General features: G+C 37.0%; 1 protein-coding gene across 1 annotated transcript; it reads right to left on the bottom strand.

Moving 5' to 3' along the window:
- On the bottom strand, positions 1 to 26,537 carry LOC104279779 (protein piccolo-like). Its single transcript, XM_009877179.1, has 11 exons — positions 26,423 to 26,537; positions 25,664 to 25,772; positions 24,989 to 25,056; positions 22,090 to 22,301; positions 17,346 to 17,396; positions 16,367 to 16,497; positions 14,786 to 14,812; positions 11,043 to 11,136; positions 5,051 to 5,122; positions 1,586 to 1,766; positions 1 to 378 (listed from the first exon to the last, which is right to left on the bottom strand). The coding sequence occupies exons 1-11, from the start codon at positions 26,535 to 26,537 to the stop codon at positions 167 to 169; spliced, it is 1,272 nt and encodes a 423-aa protein (XP_009875481.1). The 3' UTR covers positions 1 to 166.
- Between the last annotated feature and the right edge of the window lie 1,138 nt (positions 26,538 to 27,675).

Below are 27,675 nucleotides of genomic sequence, written 5' to 3'. Positions count from 1 at the left end.
AAATACAAGAGTATATTGTAATTATATGTATTCACACACAGGCACACAAAGAGAGACATTGAACAGAGTGAGCACGGTGTGCCAAGAACAGAAAAAAACAGCCGAAAAGGGAAGGGCAGCAGGGAAAAAGGCAACAGATGAACATTAAGCTGCCATGCTGAGGAATTTATTTGCGTCTTTTACTTGGTTGAAGGCGAAGCTGTTGGACAGCTGCTTCAGCAGCGGCGATTGCTGCCCCAGCGTCTTCAAGGTGAGTTTGAGTGACGCTGGTTTTGCTTTGGCTGCGAGATGGACCATGGGAGCGTAGATGTCCTTCAGAGGAAGACTTGGAGCTCCCTGGACTGCTATGGGATTTCTCAATGGTGGGCACCTGCATGTCTACCAAGAAAACGAAGAAGCACAATTGTTGCATTTATTAAACAAAAAATTGCATTTTATTTATCTTGACTGGCCTTTCAGAACTGGCTGCATTTCAGAATAAGGAATAAAGATTAAGCTGTGTAATGCTATTCAAAGTCTCACAATATATCATGATTAGGAAACGCTTATGAAGGACCATTTCTAGCTGCCCACTGTTACCTGGCCCAAGGAATTAATTAATTTATTATTGAGTTTCCATCATCTGTGAATTGTGCCTTCTGTGCTGGTTCACACTGACGGAATGATGGGGTAGCATAAAACTTTCTGCTTCTCTAGTATGTAGAGACTGACTTGCATCACTTACACCAGTACTGAATACTTAACTAGTGAAAGCAGTTGTATTCTGATGAACGTCCTGGTCAAAACCACAGACTAATGCACACTAGCTTCTACAATAACCTCTAATTTATATACAGATCTTATATAGACACCAATCCCTAGCAAAACGTTACACAGAGAAATAGAGAGGAGGTGGAGTAGGGTCTTATCACTAAGGCACTCCTCTGGATGGTGTTCGGGAAGGCTTTTGCTTTGAAATGACATATACTGTGTTTTAAGTGAGCAACTGGCCACCAAGTACTTAGCATTAAAAAAACAATGCAAAATGTAGAGATAAGAAGTCTTGGAGCAAGAGACACTGAGATCAATTCTACTTTTGTAAACACTAGCATAATTCTACTGCATCGGCTCCACTGATTTCCAATACAATTGAGATGTTCTGCAGCCCATTATCACTGACTGGAAATGCATATGCATTATTATAGCATAATTGTTATTCTATAAAATATTAATGTGACATTTCCATAGGAAAAAATGCCATAGAACATTTAAGGAGCATAAAAAATAGAAAGCTAAATATGCATTAAATCTGGCCAGGGCTACCAGAAAAATGAAAAAGGGACAGAACTTACACTAGACGTACAAAGCATATAGAGCTTTTAAATTGCTGTTTTAAGGACAAAATTATGCAGTAAGCTGGATGGCACTGACTGAGCCAAATTAAGCCTTGGCTTAAATTGAATTAATCACAGAGATAATTTTTTAATAGAAGTGTATACAAACTTCATAGCAGTAATTTTATTTTTCTGTTAGAACTTACACAGAGGAAAGGCTTTCCCATAATCTGAGAAAACATTTCATATCAGGGGCACCAAGTTATTCCTACCCTTGGAGGGGTCCGGGAAGATTCCATGACTTCTGCTTTTGATGACAGATGGTTTTGGAGATTGCTGGCTACTCTGTCCAGAATGAGATTTCCCGTGATCAATGTTTTCACTCTGTTCTTTCAGAGGGTACCACCTAGGAGTGTTGTCAAGCTGAGACACGCTGGATAACTCGATCAATACCTAGAAATAAGTTGAATAGACAGACTGTATCTGATCTACTGATGATTGTGTACAGCAGAAGAGCCTACAGTTGTTTTACCAGAATTTGCAATCAAATGTAAGAAGTTAAGGATATAAGGCTGTATGTTGACATGTATCCTCTGACCTCACCTGAAATAAGCCAGTTGTGATCCAAAATCCACATTTGTTAGCACAATGATGTGCTTGAATTAATATCTTCTCAAAAGGACCTCAGTAAGGACTATGAGCTTAGACACTGATCCATACCAGGATTGTTAGATAGTTTAAATAGTAGTGAGTATAGCTTCAAAGCTAGACTAAAAAGACATCTAGTCATTCTGCCCCTACACAGAAAAAATTCTTTACTGTGAGGGAGACGGAGCACTGGAACAGACTGCCCAGAGAGGTTGTGGAGTTTCCTTCTCTGGAGACTTTCAAAACCCACCTGTGTGGCTGCCCTAGGGGATCCTGCTCTGGCAGGGGGGGTGGACTAGATGATCTTTCGAGGTCCCTTCCAACCCCGAACATCCTGTGATTCTATGATTCTATATTCTAATAGAAGAATTGGGCAGTATTATTTTCTTCCTTTTGCCAATGTTAATAAAGGGGCAAATAACGCAGTATTTGTTTTTAATAAGCTTTTCAGTAATATGAGACTGGTACTTGTGGATTCTTTAAAAAATCCACGTCTGCAGAATTTGTAACAGCACTTCACTAAAATAATAGAGTTCAATAGGCCATTTAGTTCAATAGGCCATATAGGCCACAAAACTTCACTGGGAAAAAAAAAAAGATGGGAGATGCAATGGCAAGTTAGAAATGAAATGAGCAACTTGGCTAAAAAACTCCCATTGGGGCTAAAATCTGCTCTATGCCACTTGTATTGTTAGCAAGAGCTCTGTGAATTTTTTTTTTTAAAATATTTTTGAAAAAGAAGCAATAGGGACCAATAGAGACCCTCCTTCCTTTAGTGGTCTTACAACCAAGAGGGCCAAGAGATGTAAAGTACTAGTCATCAGAGTCTAGGATGAAAGACAATAGCCTTGCATTTGGCTCCAAGGTGAGAGGGATAAAAGTAATGTCAGGTAGGGAAATGTTAAAACCACTAGACAAAGTGTGCAATTACCTGGGGGAACAATCCCTTACAAGATATGAATAAAAGAAAGCCTCTTCAAGTTTAAGGATGGGGAAATCTCTTCACAAGAGATTGTTTCTAGAGGGGCTTACAAGCCTTTTATCTTTCCTTTTTTTCTTCTAGCTTCATAGGTTGTATACAACCTGGCTTGACTGGGGGCTCTGCTTTGTAGGAGAAGAGGGTTCACATTCCATGGACTTGAGCCATGATGTGCCACATGACTTCTGGGGTATGCATGTGGTGCTGGCCCTATTCAAGCAGGTCCTTGAGGCTCAATTTGGATATCTCAGATCTGATGTTATGGTGCAGGATCCCTCTGGACATGCTGGCCCTAAAATATACTGTATAGTCTTTTCCATAAAGAACTATTTCATAAATAACGATGTAAACATTCAGTAAAGCCCTGCATTTGGACAAACGTGCTGACTTCAAGAATACTGATGCAGCATGCAGGAAATAAGTAATCATGTAGCTGCTTCCTATACATTTATTTTAGCAATTGTTCAAATAGTGGCATTGATTGCCCAGTTTTGTAGTTGCACAAAGGAGAACTGGAGCTGAACTGAGTGCGAAGTTCAAATGCAGAATAAGCAGAGATACTATGAATTACTCTGTATATTATTCCAATTCCTAGTTTCCAATGGCTGGTGTTAGAGAGTCACTCTTTGCCTGGAGTGCTTTGAAACAGAACCTGTGCATTGCTCACAACCCAACCCAGGGTTGCATTTCCTGCTTTGGTCTCCCTAATCAGCTGTTTCTCTATTTCTTGCAAGAGCCACAAATGGTATCTAAAAATTCTCTGCTTCACAGCCAGATATGACATTTGTTTAGTCTGTCTGAAAGTAATTCAAGTCTCTCATTACAGTTGTATTTCCTGCTTCTGTTATCTCTTTCAGCATATCCCAGTCAATGTTCTTCTCCTAGTTGACTCACTAATAATATAGATTCAATATTAGATTCTTATTCTTAGGACTGAAACTCCAATTCACATGTAACCTTCTCGCTCTGTCACTTTCATTGGACTTTGATCTTGCATAGAGAGAAATAGGATAAATGCAAATTAAGAGTAAGCAATTATTTATTAGCTATTGCACACAACAGGCAAATAAAGAGTAATGAGCTACTAGGGTAAGCATTAATATCCTCATCCCCACCTAACTAAAGCAGCAGTATAGCCTTTCCTAGCCAAACTATTGTGAGCCAGAAGCAAAGCGTTCCTTTTACCAAGGAAAAAACAGTCTAAAGCTAATGAATACAAGCATGTGACTGTTGATGTCCAGATGTCTACTCACTTCCACTCATCAAACCCTGATTGCCTCTTTGGGCAACCTCTTCGGGCAACCTCTTCCAGTGTTTCACCTCTCTCACTGTAAAATTTAGTGTAAATGTACCCTCTTTTAGTTTAAAACCATTACCCCTTATCCTATTGCTATGGGCCCTGCTGAAAAGACTGTCCCCATCTTTGTTATAGGCCCCCTTTAAGTATTGAAAGGCCACAGTAAGGTCTTCCTGGAGCTGTGTTATATGCACATGCTTGTTTATTTGCTTTTAAAAGGCAGAGAATGCTTCTTCCAATGACGACTCACCTCATTTATTATTAATAACAGAATTTTGCCATCAGTCATAATTTGGTAGTGCTATTACTCTTTTGTATTGTTAAAAATGAGACCTCGACAAGCAAGACCAAATCACCCATACTTGCAGATATATGTGCATATGCTGAATGATGGCTTTATGGCAAAAATTAATCCTTTAATCATTTACAAACTCTGATACCTTCTCAGCGTTCCCAAGTTATACTAAAATCAAGGCAGAGAGCTTAGCAGTCAAAATAAGAATTCCCCATTCAGTTACTGTGAAGGCTATTACTCTCTCAGCTTAAAAAAAAATCTTATTTTTCAGTGAAGTAACACTGTATTGACTCCTAAACAAAGTCACCCACAGTTTATCAAGACAAAGGGAAGGCAACTTTCATGTGTGAATGAAACAAATCATGACCATTTGTTATGAAGTCAGCAGTAAAACTGTGATGTAAAAAAAGGTTTTACTTAACACATAAACCTCAGAAGAGAACAGTCTCCAAATATCAGCATGCAGTTAATCAGCTTTCTAACTAGTCAGGGTTAGAGAGGAGGAATAAGATACTCACTTCACCAAGGAAGTCATTAGAGGAGAATCTATCATAATCCCAGACAGTCACTTCCAGCGTTTTCTTTTTCAGCTGCAATTTAAGTCAAAAGATAATTAACCCCACTGCCATGATAAACTTCGGACCAAGCCTTTATGGTGGTTTCTATTAATTATCTTCTCCTTGTACTCTTTCTCATAACGACAGCTTGGCAGCTTTTGTCCTCTCATCAACCTTGACCTCAGAAAAATAATTTGGAGCTATTATTTGTTATCAAGACAAACAGGCTTGTCCTTGGCCCTGTTTTAGGAATTTCCACAAGTAGTTTTTGACTGTGTAGAGTGTCCACTACAACAGCAAAACTGATTTTTAAAGCCTCGTTTTTGTACTTCTGCAGCTTTTCTCATCATCAGATCTCAGTTGTCTGAACTCAAACATTTGCCTAAAGTGTGTTTGAGTTTGAATTTAAAATGTATTATTTTAAATATCCTATTTACACAGTCTCACCAGTGAAAGCTTTAATATCCCTGGAATTCAATGTAGTCAATGTGACTCTGAAAGTGAACCAGACATGCGCGACAAGTTAGGTATTAGTCACAATCATCAAAATCCATTATCTTGCAGACCTTGTTAAGCATGCTAGTTGTGTCTAGCTCTCTTCCTATAGGCTACAGCAAGAAGCAAGGCTTTTTATTTGACAAGATAGTGCAAGACAGAGAACTTGTTGACCAAAGCAGTTGACCTCATTGGAAAGATTGACCTGAGTGTTATTCCAAGGGTCTGTGGGGACAGATGGGGAGAGGTCTGATGACCGGTGATGTGTTCTGGGGCAGAAGGCTAGCAGGTGGCTGGAGAGGCAGTAATAAATTCATATTGCTTGAAAGAGAGGAGAAGATCCTGGTGGTATGTGATGTCCACAAAGTCAGGCTAAGTTACAAGTGAAAAATTTTTTGGACACTTCCAAGCATAACTAAGGAAAACAGGACTCTTTTCACATACTTGAATAAAATAGGTCAAAACCAGAAATCTTATGTGATAATTGAAGTCATCATCCTAACAGAGGCAATGTGACAGTCACTGAAAATTAACTGGCTGCTTGGGACCAAGCAGCAACAAAGAATTGAGCCATTGTTCAAAAATCGTAAGCTATACCATTTACTGCACATGTGGTATGTACTTTCAAGAAAAATACTGTTTGCTATTTACTTCTGCTGCCCCTGGGTTCAATGCAACACAGATCCAGACAGTTCTTAATAACTTTAAATTGCTTTGCTTTTAAATAATAATTTCATCTAATCAGAGTATCTTCTGCTCCCAGCTAACTTTAGAAAAACTAGCAACTATGAAAAGGCAGTGTCTTTGAAAAACGAGTTTAAATCAGGATATCCTGGAAAACCTACACAAAGGGGAATTGTACTATTTTTAGCATCAATGTACACTTTAGGGAGGCAAAAACATGGCTTGAAAGCTAAGCTTTCAAAATAAATATAGGAGAGCAATTTTTTAATCTCTGTCTAGTTTATTCCTAAATAACTAGTCAATATTCTTCCCAAACATTCTTTTCAAAAATATCCTGCAAAAATTAAGTGAAAAGTTGAATAAAAAAATTCTCTTTTGAACATCCTATACAGAGTATTTGTAAAGCTGGTTTTTTGACTGAATAAAATTCCTCTTCTTTGCTGGTCCAAAACAGTATTGAAACTGCAATGTGAAAAACTACCTGAAAAAAATGAGTTGAGTAGCCACCAGTCCATGCTACTTTTAGCTTGACACAATTTCCTGCTAGATGCTATACTAAGTATATGTATTTTTACCCTTTAAAAATAGAGGAATAGCATAAATACTTCTCAGAAATGTATTGGGTCAATTGTTGCTATTTTGGGTGGACAAGTTTTCTTGTTTCAAGTGATGACTGTGCAAGGACAGAGAGAAGAATGTATAGACTCAGGAAAGAAAAAAACAAAAACCAAATAACCCTAAGATTTGCAGGATTTTTGGTGGAAAGGGAAAAATAGAGAAGATTTTCAAGTAACTGCAACCCTACTTTGCTGGGTTCTTCACATTAGTATGATAATAAAACTGCTGAAAACTTGCAATACTCTACATTTCTTTGAGATATCTATTTTAAGCCTCTTAGTTTAATAAAGCTTTTATAAAATATTATGACAAAGAAAAACCATCCAAAGAGCTTTATTAGGCAGAGTGCATGAAATGAGTTTCAAAGAAGAGGAAAATTTGCTTTTCTGAAGATATATTTACGTAGCACTGCTGAAGCAAAAGAACACTCAGTGGCTAGTGATTTTAAAAGCAGCCATTATACCATCACAGCAAAGTAGGGCTCTGCCTTATATCATACTCTTTTAGGTTGTGAAGCCAAAAGGTCAGATCACCGACAGAAATTTAACTGACACCAACACTGGATTGCAGAACCTCCTTATCCATCTGACCATGGCTTTCTGCAAGTGGGCAATGTATCGATAGGAAATCAAGAAAATGTTGGTAAAGGTAGGATAGCAGCTAACACATGTTGGGAACCTCATCTGAATTCCAATCATATTGTGAAAAAAGCGTTACTAAGCTTCAACTTATTTCAGCCTTTGCTTTGTAGAAAATTTAAAATACTAATAAATATATAAAAACAATTAAAAAAATACAAACTCACCTAAAAGCATATTAGCGTTAGCTTTAGGCTGCTGTGAACACAGCATCATTAAAAAAAAAATGAAAGAATATCCAGAAACAGCCAATGTGAGTATATTTTCTTTTATGGAAGACATAGTCAGCACCTCACACACAGAAGTGTTTGCTTCTTGTTTTAGATGTCTGGAGATCACTGTGTCTTTTTTATGAACAATGTAGGTCTGTATAACTAAATATGCATCACTTCAAATATTTAATACATATCATGAAGGATTTGAATGAGGAAAGAAACAATTGCATTGCAGTTTGTTTTTTTCTTATGTAGAATGTAAATTCCTATAATTACTTCAGAAATAGTATAAACGATTGCTGTTTCAATCACAATATTTGATGAGCAGAAATGAAGATATATTAAAACACGCATTACACTTATTTGTGTTTATATTCATATTTTAACATTTTATCATACTCTTTTCTATATTGTTGTACTTGGGAGGACAAAAAGACTTCTGCTAGGTCACTCCGAAGATTAATTTCCCTTGTCCAAGATATTAAGTATGATCTAAGTACCAACACCTTATTAATTCAAAAGAAAGCTTTTCTTATTTTTGGAAAGAAGACATAAGCTCCTACATCACTCAAAGACTTTGAAAATACTACTTTTTGTAAAAATATTAGCTTCAATTTATGGATATGAGCTATAGCAAAAGCTATTTGCTTTGAGGAATTACATCCAACATTTGAGGAAATACTTTTATTTTCCATTCTAGAAAGTAAGAAATTGAGGCAAAGAAAGCCACACCTTATATTGTGGTCATTCATCACACCAACAGCCTGACCAGCAACAGAACTCACATCTTTTACCATGTTCTCCTTAAATCCTTCAAATGCCATTTTCCATGCTATGAGTTGAGTTAGCAGTTATTATACAATATATGTAATGTGTGTACTTGGCCTTCCTCTCAACTTGTAATTTTCTTCGCTTTATTACTTAAAAAAACCCTTAAATTACTAAACACCCACAGTTTAATTTATTTTTCTCCAACTGTCAAAGTAGAATTTGCTACGTGATAAAAGGCCGACCTTGAAAAAGTCTGTTTCATTTCAAAGAGTGATCTTTTCCCCATAATTATTTTCACTTTAATTTCAGCTAGGTTATGAAAGAGAAATAAAATGAAAAATTGTACAGCGAGTTGAAGTCTAGACAGTGATGTTAAAAAGACTACATTAGGAAATATTAAATAATACTTATTTGCTGTCAGCAAGCAACCCATGCTTTGATATAGGGAAAGGAAATACTTCTTTGAGGAAACGATATTTATAAAGATTCATGAATATATGTTACGATATGACTGCTAACTCTATATAGCTAAGGTATCATTCAGTTTTGCCTGTTTGGTGATCAGAACACTTATTCTCAGTCCATCACAATTATTGTCTTCTACTCTTTATAACATTCCTAACTATTTTGAAATATCCATTTGTGAGGATAATGAGTGCAAATAATACACTATTGCATGGTGATAGTTCTTCAAACTGTAGAGGGCACTTACCACCGGCATGGAATTATTTGGTGATTTACTGCATATTGTCTAAGCCAGGGCATTGACTTTTATAGGAGAATAATCACACCAGTATCTTAACACTAGATAGAAGCCATGGAAAGGTGTGGAAGTGCACACACTTCTACGTGATAAAAGGACAAAATATGTAACATACATGGTGCTACAACGAAGCTTACACACTAATGATCATAAGCACTGCACAACAGTCTCAGAGGAGGGGAAAAGGAGGAGATTTGCAAATAGAAAGCAAAAGCTCAAAGAATTCAACATGTGACCTAAGGGCAAATTTCATTAAATAATAGTCAAAAAACTGGTATCAAAGATATTAGGAGATTTTCTGTCATAAAAATCTCTGCCCAAGAAATTCTAGACTAAGTTCATTATGCAATTTAAAATCACCAAACAACCACTGAATGTCCAGCTCCCAAGAGCTCTTAATTATGGCTCTGTGAAATGTCACAGCAGAACCTGAACGCAAATTAAGTAAACTGAAGAGCCTTTCTTAGATGGAAAGCTCAGTTTGGAAATATTGCTAAGATTTACCATATCTTTTCACAAAACCCAGAATACCCAGGGTTTATATAGCAGTTAGACAAACATCACTGTTTGGTTTTTTTTTTCCCGGCACCTTCACTGTTGATGAGCTACCATTTATGCAAGCCTACAGGGAAACACATGCAAAACCCAGCAATCCATAATCACTACCTACAACAGGGGACCTCTGAAGTAAATGTGAGCTACTCCCTGTCAAGTTCAGATGTGTAGATTGCATGAGCAACCATGCAAGTCTCATTGTGGGAAGAGTTTTGCTCCATGAAAAATGCAATATCTTAATCTACATTCCTCTCAATGAACAGTAATGAATAACAACGTTTTAAGTTGGGAATATAATATTTAGGTCTTGGTGTTATGTTGGCGAAGTATATTAAAGGCATTAGGAAATCTATTCACTAAAGAGTCTGGTTATTCTAGGCTTTCTTAAGAAGTACTAAAAGATTAAATGGCCTTGAAAAATGAAGTTGAACATATCAAGAACAAAACACTAAGAAAGGCAAAAAGATTGAGGACTGTGTGTAGATCCATTATCCTTCATAATACTTCATAATTTAAACAAATGGACTGATACATCATTTTGGTCATTATGCCTTTTTCAAATGGTAAAATGTCCCTCTGAAAGCAGAGATGGAGAAAAAGAGAACTCAATTGCTTCATGTTGCCTCAATTAACTCTGCAGGTCAGTTAGAGTTAGGAAGCCATCAAGAAACAAAGAAGGCTTCCACAGACTTCTTTTCCAGATGTGAGTTAAATCTTTCTATAACAAGGAAATTAAATATCTTCTGGGATTTTTTGTAGATGATTCATACTTTCAGCCCACTGCTGGAAATTGCTGCTGAATCTAAAAAATGTATCTCTACATTTTACAAGTATTTTTGAATAGGAAAATGGTAGAATCTGTTTTTTTTCTGAGCTTTCATGGCTTTTGGAATGAAGAGTGACAGTGATTTCTGCATCTATTCAGAAACTTATGTCTTAACTTATTGCCTCCCCGTATTCCATTATAATTTAATTGCCACATCTGTACTTATGACATGACTATCAGTGTAATCCCCTGAATTTACCATTTTTATGAGCAGAAATGACAAGAACAGTATTGACATAGTAAGCATTATCAGAGACAAGGAAATATTTTCAAATTTCCCCTAAATTTGGCAAGATTTGACAGAGGTTTACCGAAGTGCCAGTAGCACTGCAGACCATACACATAACAAAGCAGCAAATTGCACTGAACAGTACTACCAGTCACGCACCTGCTCCATGGAGATATTTTTGTAAATGACCGTTTGATTCCACTCGGGATTCAAGCTTTTCTGTATGTACTTAGTTCTCCGCTTGTACTCAGCACTGGATTTGAACAAAGGAAGGAAACATTACATTAGCTATCTTTTGTTTCTTTCAGTTCTAATGCGAAAAAAACACCCACAAACCAAAAACCAGAAGAAGAAAAGAACTGCATCTCCCATTTCTGCAACAACTCAGGGTTACAAGAGGACAATGACAGCCTTCGGGATATTTTCTTTAGTATACTTTCCTGATATGCTCTTTTAAAACATATTCTTTTCTCTCTTCAGCAGGCTATTCTGCCTTCAACTGTTTTGACACAAAGCATCGGTAAACACATGCTTTGTTCTCTCATTGTAGGTGTTGGGTTCTGATTTTAAGTTGAAGTGATAATGCATTGATTACTTTTCCGAGACCATCTTCCTATTAGCAATTTAAAAGTAGCATGAATCCATTATATTTATGGGCTGCAGTCTCTAATTACAGGATTGCCATGTCACAAGAATATTTAATGAATGCCATGGGGTTATTAATATCCTGTTAATGATAGAAACACTAACTTCTTATTGATCTTGTTCTACGCCTATACCTCTAACTACACTGGAAACAAACATAAAAATGCATCAAGTCCATGACTGTTTTTATCAATAGCCAAGAACAAAAAGTTTGGCTGCATAATCTGTTATGTAATAGATAGTGCTTTCTATTGTACTCTATTTCCTGAGCATGGAGAAAGCAATACATTAACCTTTAACAGAATATGGTTTCATCTAGCACTGTGAGCTTAGATGTCAGATTTGCTTCCTTTCCAATTTTAATTTAATATACATTTTAATGCATATCTCAAAAGAACCGGGTAGGAGAACATGAGAAGCTTTTAATACATTGAAAACTCAACAACATATAAGGTAAAGAATCTTATTTTGCCACTCTGGAAGTCAACTGCCCTTTGTCTTCTATTCAAACCTGCTATACATTAAAGGACTCACATGCTGTATCTATCACTAAATTAAATGTGCCCGGGGTTGTTCACCAGCACGAAAGCCAAATGGCCCAGAATGACCCGTATCTGCCCTATTAAACTCTTTTATGTTTCCCCTACATTAATTTTTGATAGTGTGCTGCTCTCCTGATTCTCACTTCTGTCTTGATTGAACTGTGTTTTGGTTCACACTGTGGTATGGTCTCAGAATTAATGAACTAGATTCCTTTCATATGAGATCAACTCTGAAGATGCACTCCAGGGACTTATTTAATCAGCTAGTCATTAATGGTGTACATGCATAGCACCAGATCGAAGCAGGTCTGAGTTAAGGTTATGTGAAAGACACATGTGCTTTACTAACACATACATGTCAATGTTGGGTCTTCAGCACCAGCAGTTTTACTCTACAAATTCAGTTCTACTGTGCAATGCTCACCTCTAATTATTCTAGAGTGGAATAGTGGCCTTATTTCCACAAATGAGGTGGCCCTATCCAAGCTGCCTACTAGACTAGTATCCTTTAATGAAAGGAACTTGCAGTTATTGTTGTTCTTACTTTTTGCTCTAGTCATTCTATGAAGCTTTATTTATTTTATTCCAGAACATGCTATACACTGTCTTCCAGTTCACTGAAAAATGTGAATGGCATTGGGACCTGTGAAACAAAGCATCAGTCCACCTCTGCTTATGAGAAAAAAGCAGCAGCTCTCTACAGTTCAATCAGTTCTTTCAGCCACAGCATACAATGGGTTTTGTGGGGTTTTTTTGGAGAGGGGGAAAGGAGAGCTCTTTTTTTGTTGCATGTCACTAAGAAAAAGATGAATTAAAATCTATGAGGACCAAGAGCTTATGAGAAAAAAAACTCACAGAAAGTTATTTCTTTGTATATCTTGGAAGGAAAGCTGAAATACAAAGCCTGAATCCTTCTGAAAACTAGATTTTAATGGCAAATCCTATTTGGTAATGCACTTAATTTTTTTTTGAGCACCTCAGCAGCATTTTTTCCCCACTCTCTGATCTGAGAGTAGCATCCCCATCAGTCAAAGTATTAATGAGATTTGACTGACACATATGTAGTCATGGAACACAGGCAAGTCACAGTTGGGCTGGGTTCACAGTACTCTTCACATGAATGTCTATTCTGATCAACTATTAATGAAATATTAACATACCCAAACTCCTCCTATATCCAGAGTAACTCACTTCTTATCTCAACCAAGCCAGGATAGTATTACACAGTTCAGGCTCGTCTAAATGTCATATGGTCTACTGGTTTACGTAATTGATATACTTTCGTCTTTTTGAAGTAGGAAAGGACCCTTTGTGCACTCAGTCAAGAAAATGACACCCAGACATTCCCTTTCCTTCCATGGATTTCGTTTAGCAATTTTATTTTATCACCTTTTCAAAGTTTCTGGTTCTCTTCAGAAATAAGTGAGAAGATGATTCATGTAGTGCTGAGTTTCAGAGCTGGCAGTGACAGAAGGTAAACGTGTTAACATGGTAACTCTGGAGTATTTCCAGTGAAGTCCATGGAGTATCTGGATCTAAACTGGTAAGGGTGGTGATAGCCTACATTGATGTAACCTATGGATTGGATCTATTGCAGAGGGAAAGAGGAGACCGTGACCACTTTTAAGGAGGTGCAGGCCCAGGCTAAGCTGGATCACAGCTGAAGGGTTCTTGACCTTTGAATGACCTGGCAAATACATCAAGTTCACACCACTAATGCATCTTCCACCCAACAATTGTGATTAACAGATGTAGGTGCTTTAATAAAATACACTTATTAAACCAGTCTATACCTAGTATAAAATGTTGCACTTGAAACTCACAGAGTATGCTGTGTGAAAAGATACAAACTGCATTACTCTTTATCATTCCTCTATGTTTCCTTAATACAAAGAAAAAAGTATAATAAATGCCATATTTTATATGCAGCTGCTCTAAATATATTCTTTAAATGATTTTATTAATGAAGAAACAAACATAATTGAGAAGATCTGTTTATTGAAATTCATCTATTGACTTGTTTGGTCAGGCTTCTACTTTTAAACAAATTTAGAATTTGGGCTAAATTACTATTCTGTATTTACTATTACTACTATTATTTACTATTACTATTCATGTACTCAGCCTAGGCTGATAGTCTATCTTGAGAATGGAGTTTTGCCTTACGTTTCCAACTCCAGGGCTTACAAAGCACTAGTAATTTCAATAACTAAAAAAACAACTTTGTTTACCATAAATATCCATTTATGTTGTTAAGCAGTTTTAAAGCCAGCTGGAAAATTATCTAGAATTATACCTTGCTTTAATGCTTATACACTGTGCAAGGTATATAGAGAAAAACATCCCATTTCATTTCCAAAGAGTGCCTCTTTCTCTTGGCAGTAACACCATTCAAAATCTTGATACAAGTTCACAGTTAATTATTTTGCAGCTTTCAGTGAGTGAGAATGAATTTTTAGATATCACTGAACTAAATTCTTCCAGACTTCAGAAGAAATTTTATTTCTCATCAAAATTTAGCTTTAGAACATTACTGCATTGAGAAGCATTAATTACTAGTTTCCAGATCTTTTCTGACTTGGAAATGGGATTCATTAGAGAATGAACAGTAAAATCATGTTGCAATTCTATTGCATGAGAACTTCAATGCACAGGCTAATATTATGCATGCACACAAAAGTGAAAAAAATAAAATTGGAAGATATTACACTCTACCTTGCATTTTGGACGACCATTACTTGTCTGCATACCCAGCATTTACAGAGTTAGGAACACATCGGAAGCAGTGTAACAGAAAATAAGAACAGAGATGAAAGAAAACATGTGAATAATGGGTAGTTTCTAGTATCAGAATCAAAGGAAATACAGGCATTAAGAAGAATAAGTAGTCTAGTGAACTACAGATGGAAGATATTCAGTAGCAATTCAAGTTTCTGCTTTCAGATACAAGTTTTGCACTTTTGAGTAGTTCTTCATTTTCACTGTTCCCTAAAGCCCCAAGTTAGGTGCAGAACTGTAACATTGCCATGTTTAAAAATAGTGAAATCAAACAAAACTAAAATTCAAATTCGTCATAACATGGTAGCAAGTTTAAATCTATAATGGAATATGGCTTAGAACTCTGCAAGATAAAAGTGTCTCTAGTTCAAGTCTTATTTCTACATCAGTGAATGTATCTGCAAAATTCCCAGTAAGTTCAATTCGACAAGCACTTTACAAGACTCTTAGGTACATTAAAGAAAGCTCAAGATTTAGGACCTGTTCACACTGTACTCAGTAATAGTTTTTGGCCCAGTGACACTGAACAATATTAAATGTTGTATGGCTGGAATGAGCAAGCTGCAAAAGGATATGCACACCTTTATTTAATTGCACCATTTATCTGCTTTTTGCGGTGCTTGCCCATATGCCCAATGCTCAGCTGTGACCTCAACACCCACTTTCCTATTACTTTGAATAGAACAGAAACAGAGATTTTTTAGTTACATAGTCCTAGCTTAAGAGTCTTTTAGGAATTTGACTTTGCAATCTAAAGTCTGATCCATCATCTCAATTTTAGATACCTCTATTGTGGCACTGAAGCCACCAGGATTGTTATAACCATGTATACTTATGCATACATATGATATTCTGCAACTCTAGGGCACAAAAAGAGTTATAATATTGCTAGTGCAGAAACATATCTTTTAAAGGAAACACTAATGAGTTATTTCTAATTACAGTCTAAAAAAAAAATGGTCTGTGAAAAAATGATTAGTGATTTGTGTGGTCATTAGATATAAAACTACCAGAATTCTAAAGCTACATCTTAGCTCTTAAAAAAAAAAATCGTTAAAAAAAAATAAATCACATGGAATGAACATTTTCTATCTAGTATTTCTCACCTTTGATATTATACTGCAACCATAAATTTACTTCAGATACTGTAATTCTACATGTTGCTAATCTGTCCCAAATTCAGAATGTCTTGAGCTGAAGCAACCATTCCATGTTAATCTTAACATGTAGGTTTCTATATTACAGAAGGTACTACATACATTTAGTACATTTCAGTAAAGTCTGTTGTCTTTTTGATACATATTTTTGCATATATTAGAATTTTTAAATGGAAACATGAAAAGACATATTACATCTACAGGAATGACCATGAAGCCCCTGAGATCATTAGAAAAATACGCATGTTCTCCTAGCAAAAGGATCAGGTATTGCGCCTGGATCTTCTATAACAATAACTCTCAGTTCTGTAACAAACCCAAATTAAAAGAAAGTTCAGGTTAAAATTTTTCTTACACTTACCCTCTCCCTGGAAGAAGATAAACTTTAACAAAGGGGTCTGAATAGCCATTGTTGTCTCTGGGAGCAAGGTTTCTTGCCTGAAGAATGTGGATGATAAGGTTGCCAAGGTGTTTGTCATAGTTGATTTGAAGCTAGAGAATTCATTAAAACATATCGAGATTATTTATTATTTTCATTTCCTAAATGTTTCAATACCTCTCCTAAATCCATTGAGTAAAATGAGTCTTAAACATTTGCTTTGGCTGGAAATTTCAGAAGTTTCTGTCTCTGTCTTTCCTGACTAGAATGAGATGCTAATTATGTTGGATCTTGAAACGAATTTTGCTTTCAAAGTCTGCCTATATTGTTCAAAGCAGATGAAAGTTGAACCCTTGATATTATTCTGAGCAATAGCCAGCTTCTTGAGCAGGAATTTCACAAATTCTGACTAACTGGACCCCAAGCCCAGGAAGGATGTTGTACTACTATGGAAAGACCCTTAGGACAAGTATAGAAGAGAGGGATTAATTAAGGAAAAGAAGAAAGAAATCTAAAGGAAGTTAGGCTTCATTTATTCTGCCACTCCATGTTCCACTATACTAACAAAGATACAGTAAAGCCAGTTTACATAAGAGATAACCACAAACTTGGCATTGTATGGAAATAAATACACTGCACATTCCACAGCAGTCCTTGCTTAACTGTGGAGAGTTTGGGAATTTCTGAAGTAAAGTGCAATAACTGCCCAAATATTAAAGACGAGAATGAATTTCACTACATTTTCCCCAGGGAACAGCAGCAATTTCCATTCTTCCCTTCTTATTTTACAAGCCAACATTAAAGACAGAGGAAAAAAATGAAGCACTGACATTTGTGACATTTCAGGAGGCTGGAGTTGAATAAAGAATCCCTTAATGGAAATTGTTTTCTGCAAATTTGTTCATTAGAAAAATGTTGCCAGTGGTAACAAAAAGTTATACTTCAAAAACTACATATTTACCTGAATTTCTCCCATGATTGGATGGGAAGCAGACTTTGTAGTTTCCGTGGGCTGCCAGATTAAAATACATAAATAAATACATAGTCACACACTCATAAATATACACATACGTATATATGAAATAATAGATTTTCAAAGTCAACTTTTCTTAGCAGGTGTTGTTTATACTGCTGCATTGTCACATATTTTTTAAAAAATGTTTTGTGTGCTCAAAACAAATAGCTATGCTATTGTAAGAGCACCGAAAGTCCAGCCCAGTCATTTTGATCAGCATTCGTGCAAGTACAGAATCAGACAACTTGACACCAAAGCCTGTACAGTCTGAGCAGTCTGGTCACACAGAGAGGCATGGGGAAAAAAGACATATAGCATTAACCCTGCCTAACAAAAGTGGATGTTGCAAAGCAAAACCAAATGGAATGTCAGGTGCAACACAGCCGTATTTCTATTGAAAGGCAAAGGTTACACTAGTTCAAATTGAGTTTAGATGAAAGTGGGTAGAAGGAGTAGAAAGAATGGGACTGAATCTGAGCGATGTGTGTAAGTGGATTTCACAATTGCAAGGCATCTCATATATTACTTTTTTATTATTTTTTATTCTGTGTTTTCTGGTCAATTCAGTTATACCACTTCATCTTCAAATTCCTCCACACACTTTCCATGACATGAAATTTAAATTTTCTATCTTCCTCTGTACAATGCCGTATAATCATTCCTGTTTCCTTCTGTTCTCTATTGCTGAGGTTCCCTAGGTTGCTGACAAAAGTAATGAAATACTCTGTGTCTTTTTTATCCTTCTCTTTTCTTCCCTACTATTTGTTAGTAGCTGGAAAATAATAATACCATTTGCTTCAAATCCTGGACTCTCAGAAATATGTTGTTCTGTTAAACGGAGGTGTCCTTGAGCCTACCTGGACCTACCTCTAATCTGGAAGGCATCATTCAAGCAAGGAATACTGATCTGGACGTCATCTTTTCCTTTTTTTCCAGATGTGATGAGCAGCCTGACATATTATTCTGAGTAGCTAAGATTTCTTTTACTAAAAGGAAAACACATCTGTCTCATTTGTGTTGCCGTACCCTACAAAAAAAACCTCCATAAGAGATATTGTCAGGATGTTGAATATGAATTGTTTTTAATCAGGTCAATGCAGAATCCCCATCTCCAGGACAAGAGCATGAAGTTAAGGTGAGGCACTACCCCTTTCAAACTACTCTTGCCTTCAAATAAAGCCTTTTCAGACTGGTGCTGAAGGAACACCTAGATCTGTAGACCAGAATTAACCAGTAAAAATCCCAGCCAAACACCAAGGCAATGAAAATGTGGGAGAAAAACAGCCCAAACATGCCTGTAATATATATTTGTATACACTGTCTTTTGTTCCCTTATTTTTTTTTTTGGTTAACAGCTTCACCTTATTTATGAACACAAGCTTTATCAAAAAATAATTTTTTGAAATTAATGCACCTCTCAGAACTAATTCCTCATGGAAAATTTTTAAATCAGCTTTTCTTGGTACCTTAAAAAGCTTTTAAAGAAGTATAATCCCTCTAGCAGCTAAAATAGGTCATCGATTACAAAATGTTCTGAATCTTAAATTATATTTTAGATTGATAGCAAACTAGTCCTAAAACTTACTTGGTCCTTGCAAGAATACTCAAAGAGAGAATTTCACTCCTATTGTCAAAACCAAAGACCTACCTGGGCATTATTCAAGAGTTTGAATACCAGAAATAATGAGCTTGTTCACTCCAAATATTATGTAACACAGCAAGTATTAGTACAGGTACTGTAAAAGTAGATCAGAGAAAATGGAATGGACAGGTCAAATGCGCGTGGGGACTTCCAAGGGTGGTTAAAGTGGGGTTCCTTTGAGCTGTGCAGTTACTTTGCTTTTGCCTGCTTGTCTGTAAAAAATATATGTGTATTTTTACGTTTCCATATCATTGTTAAATCTCTGTATTCATTTACATGGCTATGATTCAACATACTAAATATTTTGTTTTTTCTCTGATGTCAGCTGATTTAAAACTGATTATGAAGAACTACCCAAATATTTCAAAGAAACATGAGTAATTTAGGCTGAAAGAGACCTCTCAAGGTCATCTGGTCCAAACTCCAGCTCAGAGCTGGGCCAACTATGAAGTCAAACCTGGACTGAAAAGCAGAGATGCAACTAATTATCTTTCTTTATCAGGGCCTCAGTGAGGTTTAATTAGAAAGCAAGGAAAAGTATTTCACTGCTGACTTCTCTAGGAGCTAAAGGAGCTGAGGATTTAGAAGAAAAACCCATTCTTCAAGATACAAAGACAATTAAATGTTTTTATACGGCATTTATACCCTGGATATAAACTGCACCATAGAATGATCATGTATTTACATTACAAAAGAAACAGGTCTGCACAGGACATAGCCAGTTCGAGGCTCCCACAGGTTAAATCCCTCCTGTGACGGCTGAACTAATTTCATTCTAATTTCTTTTGATACTCCCTGCAGGCACTCAAACGCCCTGTGTAAGAGCTGGTGTTCTGTAATGCCATGGTACGTGCTGGGGAAGGTTGTCACTACCGTGATGTGAAACTCATTAAAGCCAGGCTGGGATGCTATGCACTATCACTCTCTGTAGGAATGGGACAATGCACTAAATACAAGAGACTCGATACTGCAGAATATCAAAGAGGCCCCTACAACATTTCTGGAGCATATATTCTATAAAAAAGCTTAGGGGAAAAAGAAAAAATTACTTGCTAAAAATAAGAACAGTCACAGAAAGAAGACCTATGTAGTCTGGATATTTAGTCTGTCATGATACTTTGGCAAGGCTGCAGCCTGCCTAGAAATGCTGTCAGCCCAAGGCAAAGAGCAGTTCCAGAAGGGAGGAGCTGTAGCTTTCACTTCTAACAGAGCTCAACACCCTTATAAACTTGGCCTGCAGTCAGTGAACAGAAACTGTACAAGTCAACAAGAGCTATGGTTGTTATGAAAGAAATTCCTCGCAATGTGATTTTCAGAAATAAGCAAAGAATTTTTAAAGAATTTACCTGATTAGTTTTGACTTTTGCATCCCCTACATAAAGGCATTAGTTTTAATAATTATTTGTTTCATCTTTATAAGCCTCCAGCTGAACTTTTGTAAAAGATTACTAAATCCTCTGTGAAGCAGGAAATGAAATTTATGTATCTAACTTTAGGTGACCTGCTAGAGCGCCAAAGCTGGGAACCCAGTCCTCTCATGTGGGCAGAGAGAGGCACCTCTCCAGGACACACTGCATGTCAAGGATTTCTGAATCTCCATATTCTATTTGTGTGATTCACTTAACCAAATGACAGGGGTTCCACTGCAGATAGTGACAACTGCACAAAGAGCCCTGCCCTCTCCTTGCCGTGTAGTGCTGTGCTAGGTTTCAGGCAAGCTCAGGAATTATATTTCAGAAGTGCATTTTTCTCAGTGGTAAACATAAAGTACATACCAAACTAGCACATATGTAGATGCATGCGATATTCAGAGTAAGCTGTAATGAAATCAATCATTTACCTGGTGATTAGGCAATTGTGCCAGATCCCTGAAGCTAGGTGCAGTAAATCTTGACACATTTTTTTTTTTAACTTGTACATCATAGACCTGACTTAGTTCATAAAATGTCTGTGTGAATTGTGGCGATGCAGAATTAATATCTAAGCTAAACTTATCAGTAAATATATTTCCAGTTTTTCTAAAATGCTGGATGAAAGAGATTTTTGTGTTTCCTCTCACATAAAGGTTATGTAATCACACGGAAGATCTGTCTAAAACGAGCAGGCACCATTTGCTGGTTTTGGTTTGCACAGTACCTAATGCGTTTGGAGTTCATATCACAGTCACAGCTTCAACAGCACAAAAGTACAAAGATGACAACAACCTGACAGTCCCAAGAAGGAATAAAGATACAGAGAAATATCTATCTATAAAGCACCTTTCTTTTTTTTGCAATGTGAAGCTTTGCTTCCAACAGTAAGACAGCGAGAAGCTGGGTACTCAGATAGCAGTCAGCTCTAGATATCTTGCAAATTGCTTAAGCAAAAGCAATCTTCGCAGGACTGATTTTCACCTCAGGTGTTAACTTTTGTGACACAAAACGCAAAAATGTTACAGATGACTTTATGATCTAGTTTTCAGTTTCAACTGTGAAAAAATGCTACTAAATTCACACTCTACCCTTTCCAGGTGTGCAGGTCGATGCACAAAGAGAAAGACGTTCTGCTGAGACATGGACAGAATGTGGCAAAAAAATGAGAAGTTACATTTAACAAGTTCACAGGAGTTAGTGCCAAAACACATTTCAATGGTAAATTTCAGAGAAATGCTTAATATTGCTATAATCATTAATACAAACAGTAGCTTAGTACAAAGAGTGAAATCATGGTCTTGGTAGTAACAACAGCTTCTCCAGAACTAGTACCTTGCCATCATGTAGGATGCACTTAAAAAGGAACAGCAACAAAGAATGAAAAAGGCAATGATTTTTTTTTAAATCAGTAATTTTAAGTTTGACTCTATTTTCAGAGGGCCCAATCTTTTATGACCATGGATAAATCACATAATCTCCTTTCCTTGTGTCCAAATTCTGTCTCTTAACAGTAATACTCATCACTGTCATGGAATTCATCAATATGTGCTGTGATTTCTTTCTACACTAAAGAAGACAAATAGGTGATTCCTTCTAGTCATCAAAATGTTATTGCCACATAACAGAAGTTTCTTGCCTTGCTGCTGTGCCGCTTTTTGCTCACTGAGGGTGAGCCAGGCTGACCAGGGCTGGGAACGGCGCTGGAGGTGGCAGAAGCGGTTCCAGAGTGACCATGAGATCCTTTTTCCACGCCCGAGGAAGCAACCAGAGGCGACTGCTGCAGAGAAACCTTCTGGAGCTCTGCAGCCAGCTGCTTGGGATCAACTCCCGGGGACTTTGCTTTATCTACTGGATTAAAGTAAGAGAGGTCTGTATTGATAATTGCTAACACAGTCAAATCCATCCTGCCATGGTACAGGGACAGGATAAGGATCGGTACAGGGACAGGATAATGATCTTTACAGGTTTTCACATCATCTGCTTGTATACTTTTAAGATGCAGAAAGCAACCTACAAAAAATAGACATCTCCCCCACCACATCAATATTCCAGTTCCAGTTTTTATGCCCAACACTCTGTCAATTAGTGTTATGCACCTCACAAGCTTTCTGAGAAGGCTATTCTCTCGCTGAAGAAAAATAGGTCTTGCTGATCACACTGTATCATACTGGAGCACATTACAGTTTTTTTAGACCAGTGCTAACTGGTCCTGTTTGGAACTGGTCCAGTTTCACCAAGTATCTGGACTTTGTTGTAAGAAGTTTTCATCAAAACTTTTTGTAAAAAAAAAATGAACTAGACATTCATCAAAACTGAATTCTCCTTAGGTAATTTACACAAAAGTAAAGAGAAGAGGAGCTCAAAATTTTAGCACCACAAATAAATCAAAGCAAAATAAAACGAAAACAAATGAAGAGTAACAATCCTGATTCATCTTCCCTTATTGCACACATCTGTGCGAGGCATCTGCGGTAGGTGTCTGACGGCCCTCCCTGCTGCCTGGGAATCAGTAGGGAGAATTTAGTCTTTGCTGATGGCAATCTCCATTGAATAGAAAAATGAGGTCAAGTGAGTTTTATATGTGCCTTAAAGTGTATAGAATTAAAAGGATACTAGGCTCATCTTGCTTCCCAGTTTCTCAGAATTATGAGAAGTTTAAGGCAATATATTAGCCTTATCCTTCCTGCTAGGTATTTCTTCTAGAAATACATTTCTAGAGGAAATGGAGATTATTCCTTTCCAAAGCACAAACAGTCTGCAAGACCTCAAAGGTGATGGCAAGAAAGATATGGCTTGGCACCCAGAAGGGACTCTACAGAGTTGTTCCAATTCAGAAACCACCAGAAGATTGCTGGACTAGAAGGAAACATGACTGCAAGAATGGGGGAATTTAGTTTTACTTCTTTTTCATTTTCAATTTTCCCTTTTAATAAAAATGTTGTTTATCTTATTTCAAAACCCAATTTCAGTGTCTATGAATGCTTTTGATGTTTATAATCTGCTCAGTAAGAAAAAGTAGATAGCCCTGCCTAAACTGTCAGATTCGGTGTTCGCTTTTAATTAGTATCAATAACATCTGCTTTCAACAAAAGATAGCTTGGTGGTAAGGATATTAACAGATGGGAAGAGTTACATGTCAGAAAATGGAGGATTTAATCCAGGTAACTTGTGTATTGATTGATAAATGAGCAGCCACAAAACCACAGAACTCAGAACAGACTCAGGAAACGCTCAGTGAAACACTTTTAATCTGCACTGAGCTTGCTGAAGGGCTTCTTTACTAGTAAGATTGTGGACATTGGTTCAAAGTTACATGATTAATACCATGACTGGAAGCTGCAGTCATGGTACTGATTGGACAGAAGGGAATTCTCCCCAAAAGCACTGCCATCTTAGAAGTCATGTAATAAAACTTCACACAAAGTACTTCTTATTGCATCCCTGTATCCTAATGAATACTGTGTTATTGTTACTAACACAAAGCTTTGTATTAAACTAACATAGGCTTTAGGACTTGTGTGTTATTTAGACCTGCTCCAGATTTCTAGGAGCTCTGCTTTAGTTTGTCGGCTGCAATAGTAATTTTCTAAAGAGCAGATGGCTATGACCTTTATTTGTCTAAGTTACATTTCATCTTGTAAAATTGTATGGTAAAATGCATTTTCTTAAAAATTTTGATATATATAGGCACAACAGTAATTGCACCTTGTAGATTGAAGTACTTCTGACTCTGGATTAATAATGCAGTTTATAGGTTTGCCAAGCTGTGGTAAGAGCAGAGTGCTGCAAGGTTTGGGCACACGATGATAGCCGAGGCCCAAGGGATATCAGTAACTTGCTGGTCAGTTACTGACACTGATGTCGGCCAAAATAAATTTTAGGCACAACAGAAGGAACAAAGAACAAGAATATATCACATGTAATGTGTATGATACCCAGCCAAGTAATATGCAGTGCAGAGCTGCTGACTGGTGAGGAAAGAGCAAGGCATGCTAGAAAACATAAGAAAGGCCCCAGGCAGGTCCCGAAGTGAAGAGGAAAGAATTATCAACACCACCCCCCTCCTAGCAAGGCGGAATCAAAAACTGTCCCCACCAACATCATCCTCTTCCAGCAAATTCCTCAGGACGCTGTCACCTCGCGGCAATGCCCCGAGTGAAAGCTCTGCCCACAGGTCCTGGCGTAGTTGCTAAGGTGGAGCCATTAGGCCACAGTTTTCTGTGGCATGCAGAGATGAAGGGGTAGCTAGTGGGGGTTTTTTCCTGGATAGCAAGTGTTAGCTGCGTATTGTTACTGAAATTTCCTCTGGATTAATTAGATAGTGTCAGCCATGTCGGTATGGATTGAACTGAGCTAATAATAACAAACATCAATAAATGCTTGGCTTTTTAGATAAAGTGTGGTCCTCTTTCTGCCTATGGTGAGATTTGGGATATAACACCTGAGCTTACAATGCTAATATCCTAGCTTACACCACATCCAATTTTCAGCTGCTATCTGGTCCTACAATATCAAAGAAACAGGTTGTCGCTCACCTGCCTTTACTGGCTCATGCAGCTCCAGGTGCTGGGGGTTCTCAGAGTCCGAGAGCATGTTCAGGTCCCTAAAGAATGCGATGAGAAGCCTGAGACAAAAGAAACTCTTTCCTCATACCCTCATTATTGTATTAAGTAGATAAATGAATAGTGGTTCATGACAGAAAACAGCTCCCAAGCATGGCCCCTTCTTAGCTGATACATATTTGCAATGCTGTTAAAGAGCTGAGAAGAAATGGTTCTTTTAAGGTGAAATCTTTAATGGGTTGAATGCAAGTTTATACATTACTCATGATGCTCTAATGACTTCCATCTACAGGATACAGATTTCAGTAAAAGTCAAGTAAGGGCTAAATTAAGGTCTTTTCCTAACCCCAGTAAATTCGGTGATTTTTAAGTGTACCAATGAGAGACGGTCGTGGCCTGACAATGGAGATATCATTAGCATAATTACTAACATCTGCCTCCGCTTATTTTTCCCTAGGACTTTAGAAAGAAAAAAAGAACGAACAGACCTCCAACGTTCACAGTGAACTCTTGCTAATTGCTACATCGATGTTTAACGGTAACAAAGGTTCCACCTTAACAACTGTAAATTTACAAAAACAAAACAAAACAAAACAAAAGCCATGAAAAGCCAAAAAAATGGAAACAGAAAGATGGGGAAAAACTCACAGTCTTACACATATTTCTGCTTCCCCACTCTGTTGAATGATAATGTTCTGGACTTCTTCATAAGTTTTCCCAGTCAAGGGGATGCCATTCCACTCCAGCACCTGCATCCCTATGAAGGAAAACAGTATGAGGTCAAGTGCTCAAATTTGAAACTGCTTTGAAAAGAAGATTTGATGTGATATTCAGTTAATGTTATTTAAATGGCACAACACATTAGCAAAGTTCTTTCACTTCACACAGATTAGATTGTCGAATGTTATTGTCCCATCAGCTATAATTTACCTGTTGAACCACATCAGAATTCCCTTCTGATTCAAACTATACATGCACTCTCCACAGTCTGGGTTGCCTGATATCGAAAAACTTTTTCAATATCAAAACCATGCACACCTATCAACATGGCAAGAAACCAAAACATTTTATAAATCAGACATTTCCTGGCCAGCCATGGTCTCGGAAGATAAGTGTACCCTACAGAGGCACATTGCTGTTAAGAAGCTGAGTCTCAAAATGGGACTAATTTGTGAATGTGATTTGGTAATTCCAATACATTTTCTCTACTCTGTCACTTAAGAAAACACAGGAAGATGAAGGCAGTTGGGCAAACTGATTTAAAATGAAAAACGTACCTCCATATTTCAAATGTCAGGCTAGAAATATTGAGGTTTAAATTTTTCTTCCATATATTTTTTTACAAAAAGGAGATAAAACAGCTGAGTGTAATTCATTGTGGAAGACAGGAGGAGAGCTGTGACAAACAGGCTGAAGAATACTGTATGCTGATCTCATCTGTTGTGTCTTTGAAGTATCCCAGGACTGAGCCAAGAGACTCCGTATACAGCAAGGTATCAGTATAAGGAAGTTTTATGCTCATATTTGCGGAGTCAAACCCTCTATAAATCACATGAAGTGTATTCTGATAAGAACAGAAATCTTTTGGTTACAGTAAAACGATTACAAATGGCAAACTGTAGATTCATATCTGGGAGTTACACCTCAGGTTCTGAGAGCTGCATTCATATTTTTAAGTAGTTTGTCACCAGGATAACTCCAAAGAGGTAACTTCCCCAATTGTCACTAATGTAGAAATGTCAAAATATAAGCCTCAGGAAAAAAATTACTTAATGGGACAAGATACTGAATTCTTAATAGTCCACTAAAAGCAATGTGTTACAAAGCATCTGAAAACCACATCATCCACACAGCAAGGAAAACCACAAACACGTAGCTTGCTACCACTTACACAGAAAAAATCAAGTCTTCACCTGGGTCATATTTTTATTTCAAAATCCTGTGCTGTTGCATATAACAAATGGGAAAAATAATGAAGTGAAATGTGGAGATAAACATAAGAAAACAAGCTACTAAATCAAGTACAATGAGAATTGCTCATGGAATAAAGCAAATGTAGTTATTTAACAATGAAGGAATGTAAGACTATAACTTTATACTACAAAATTTTTCATAGGATTCATGAATTAGACTTGAAATACCAGATTTGCTCATAACTTTTCTTAGTAAGATTTTATCATCCTGTGTGCAGCACTTTACAGAGACACAGATTGTGCAGAATGTCTGAAAAGTGATGCTCAGAAGGCAGTAAAGCCAGCTGCTTACTGCCAAAATAGATTTGTCTCTTCCTAAAATTTAGCCACCTTCATTTATCAGACATCATTCAGAACTATGATCTTGCTTTTGCTTGTTAGAGCAGATCTGGTTTTAAGTTCAGCTCCTCTTGAATAAAGCAGCAACAACTATGAATAAATGCAGTACCCCCCGATTTTCTACCATAGAAACGCAACAGCATGCATTCTGTCTTTAGAGGGCTTCTAAAAAGGATGGAACTGAAGTTATTTTTGTTTTCCTACTAATGTGTGACTTCATAATACTATCACGACATAGAATGTTATGACAGTATGAGCCTCTGAAGACAAGTCAAGTCACCATTTCTGTTTACTGACGATGAACAAAACTGGAAAATTCTAAATATTTAAAAAAGTAGTTAACATCCT

This window comes from Apaloderma vittatum, unplaced genomic scaffold (genome assembly GCF_000703405.1).
Source record: "Apaloderma vittatum isolate BGI_N311 unplaced genomic scaffold, ASM70340v1 scaffold10599, whole genome shotgun sequence".
Taxonomy (NCBI): domain Eukaryota; kingdom Metazoa; phylum Chordata; class Aves; order Trogoniformes; family Trogonidae; genus Apaloderma; species Apaloderma vittatum.
This window is presented reverse-complemented; position numbering and strand designations above follow the sequence as displayed.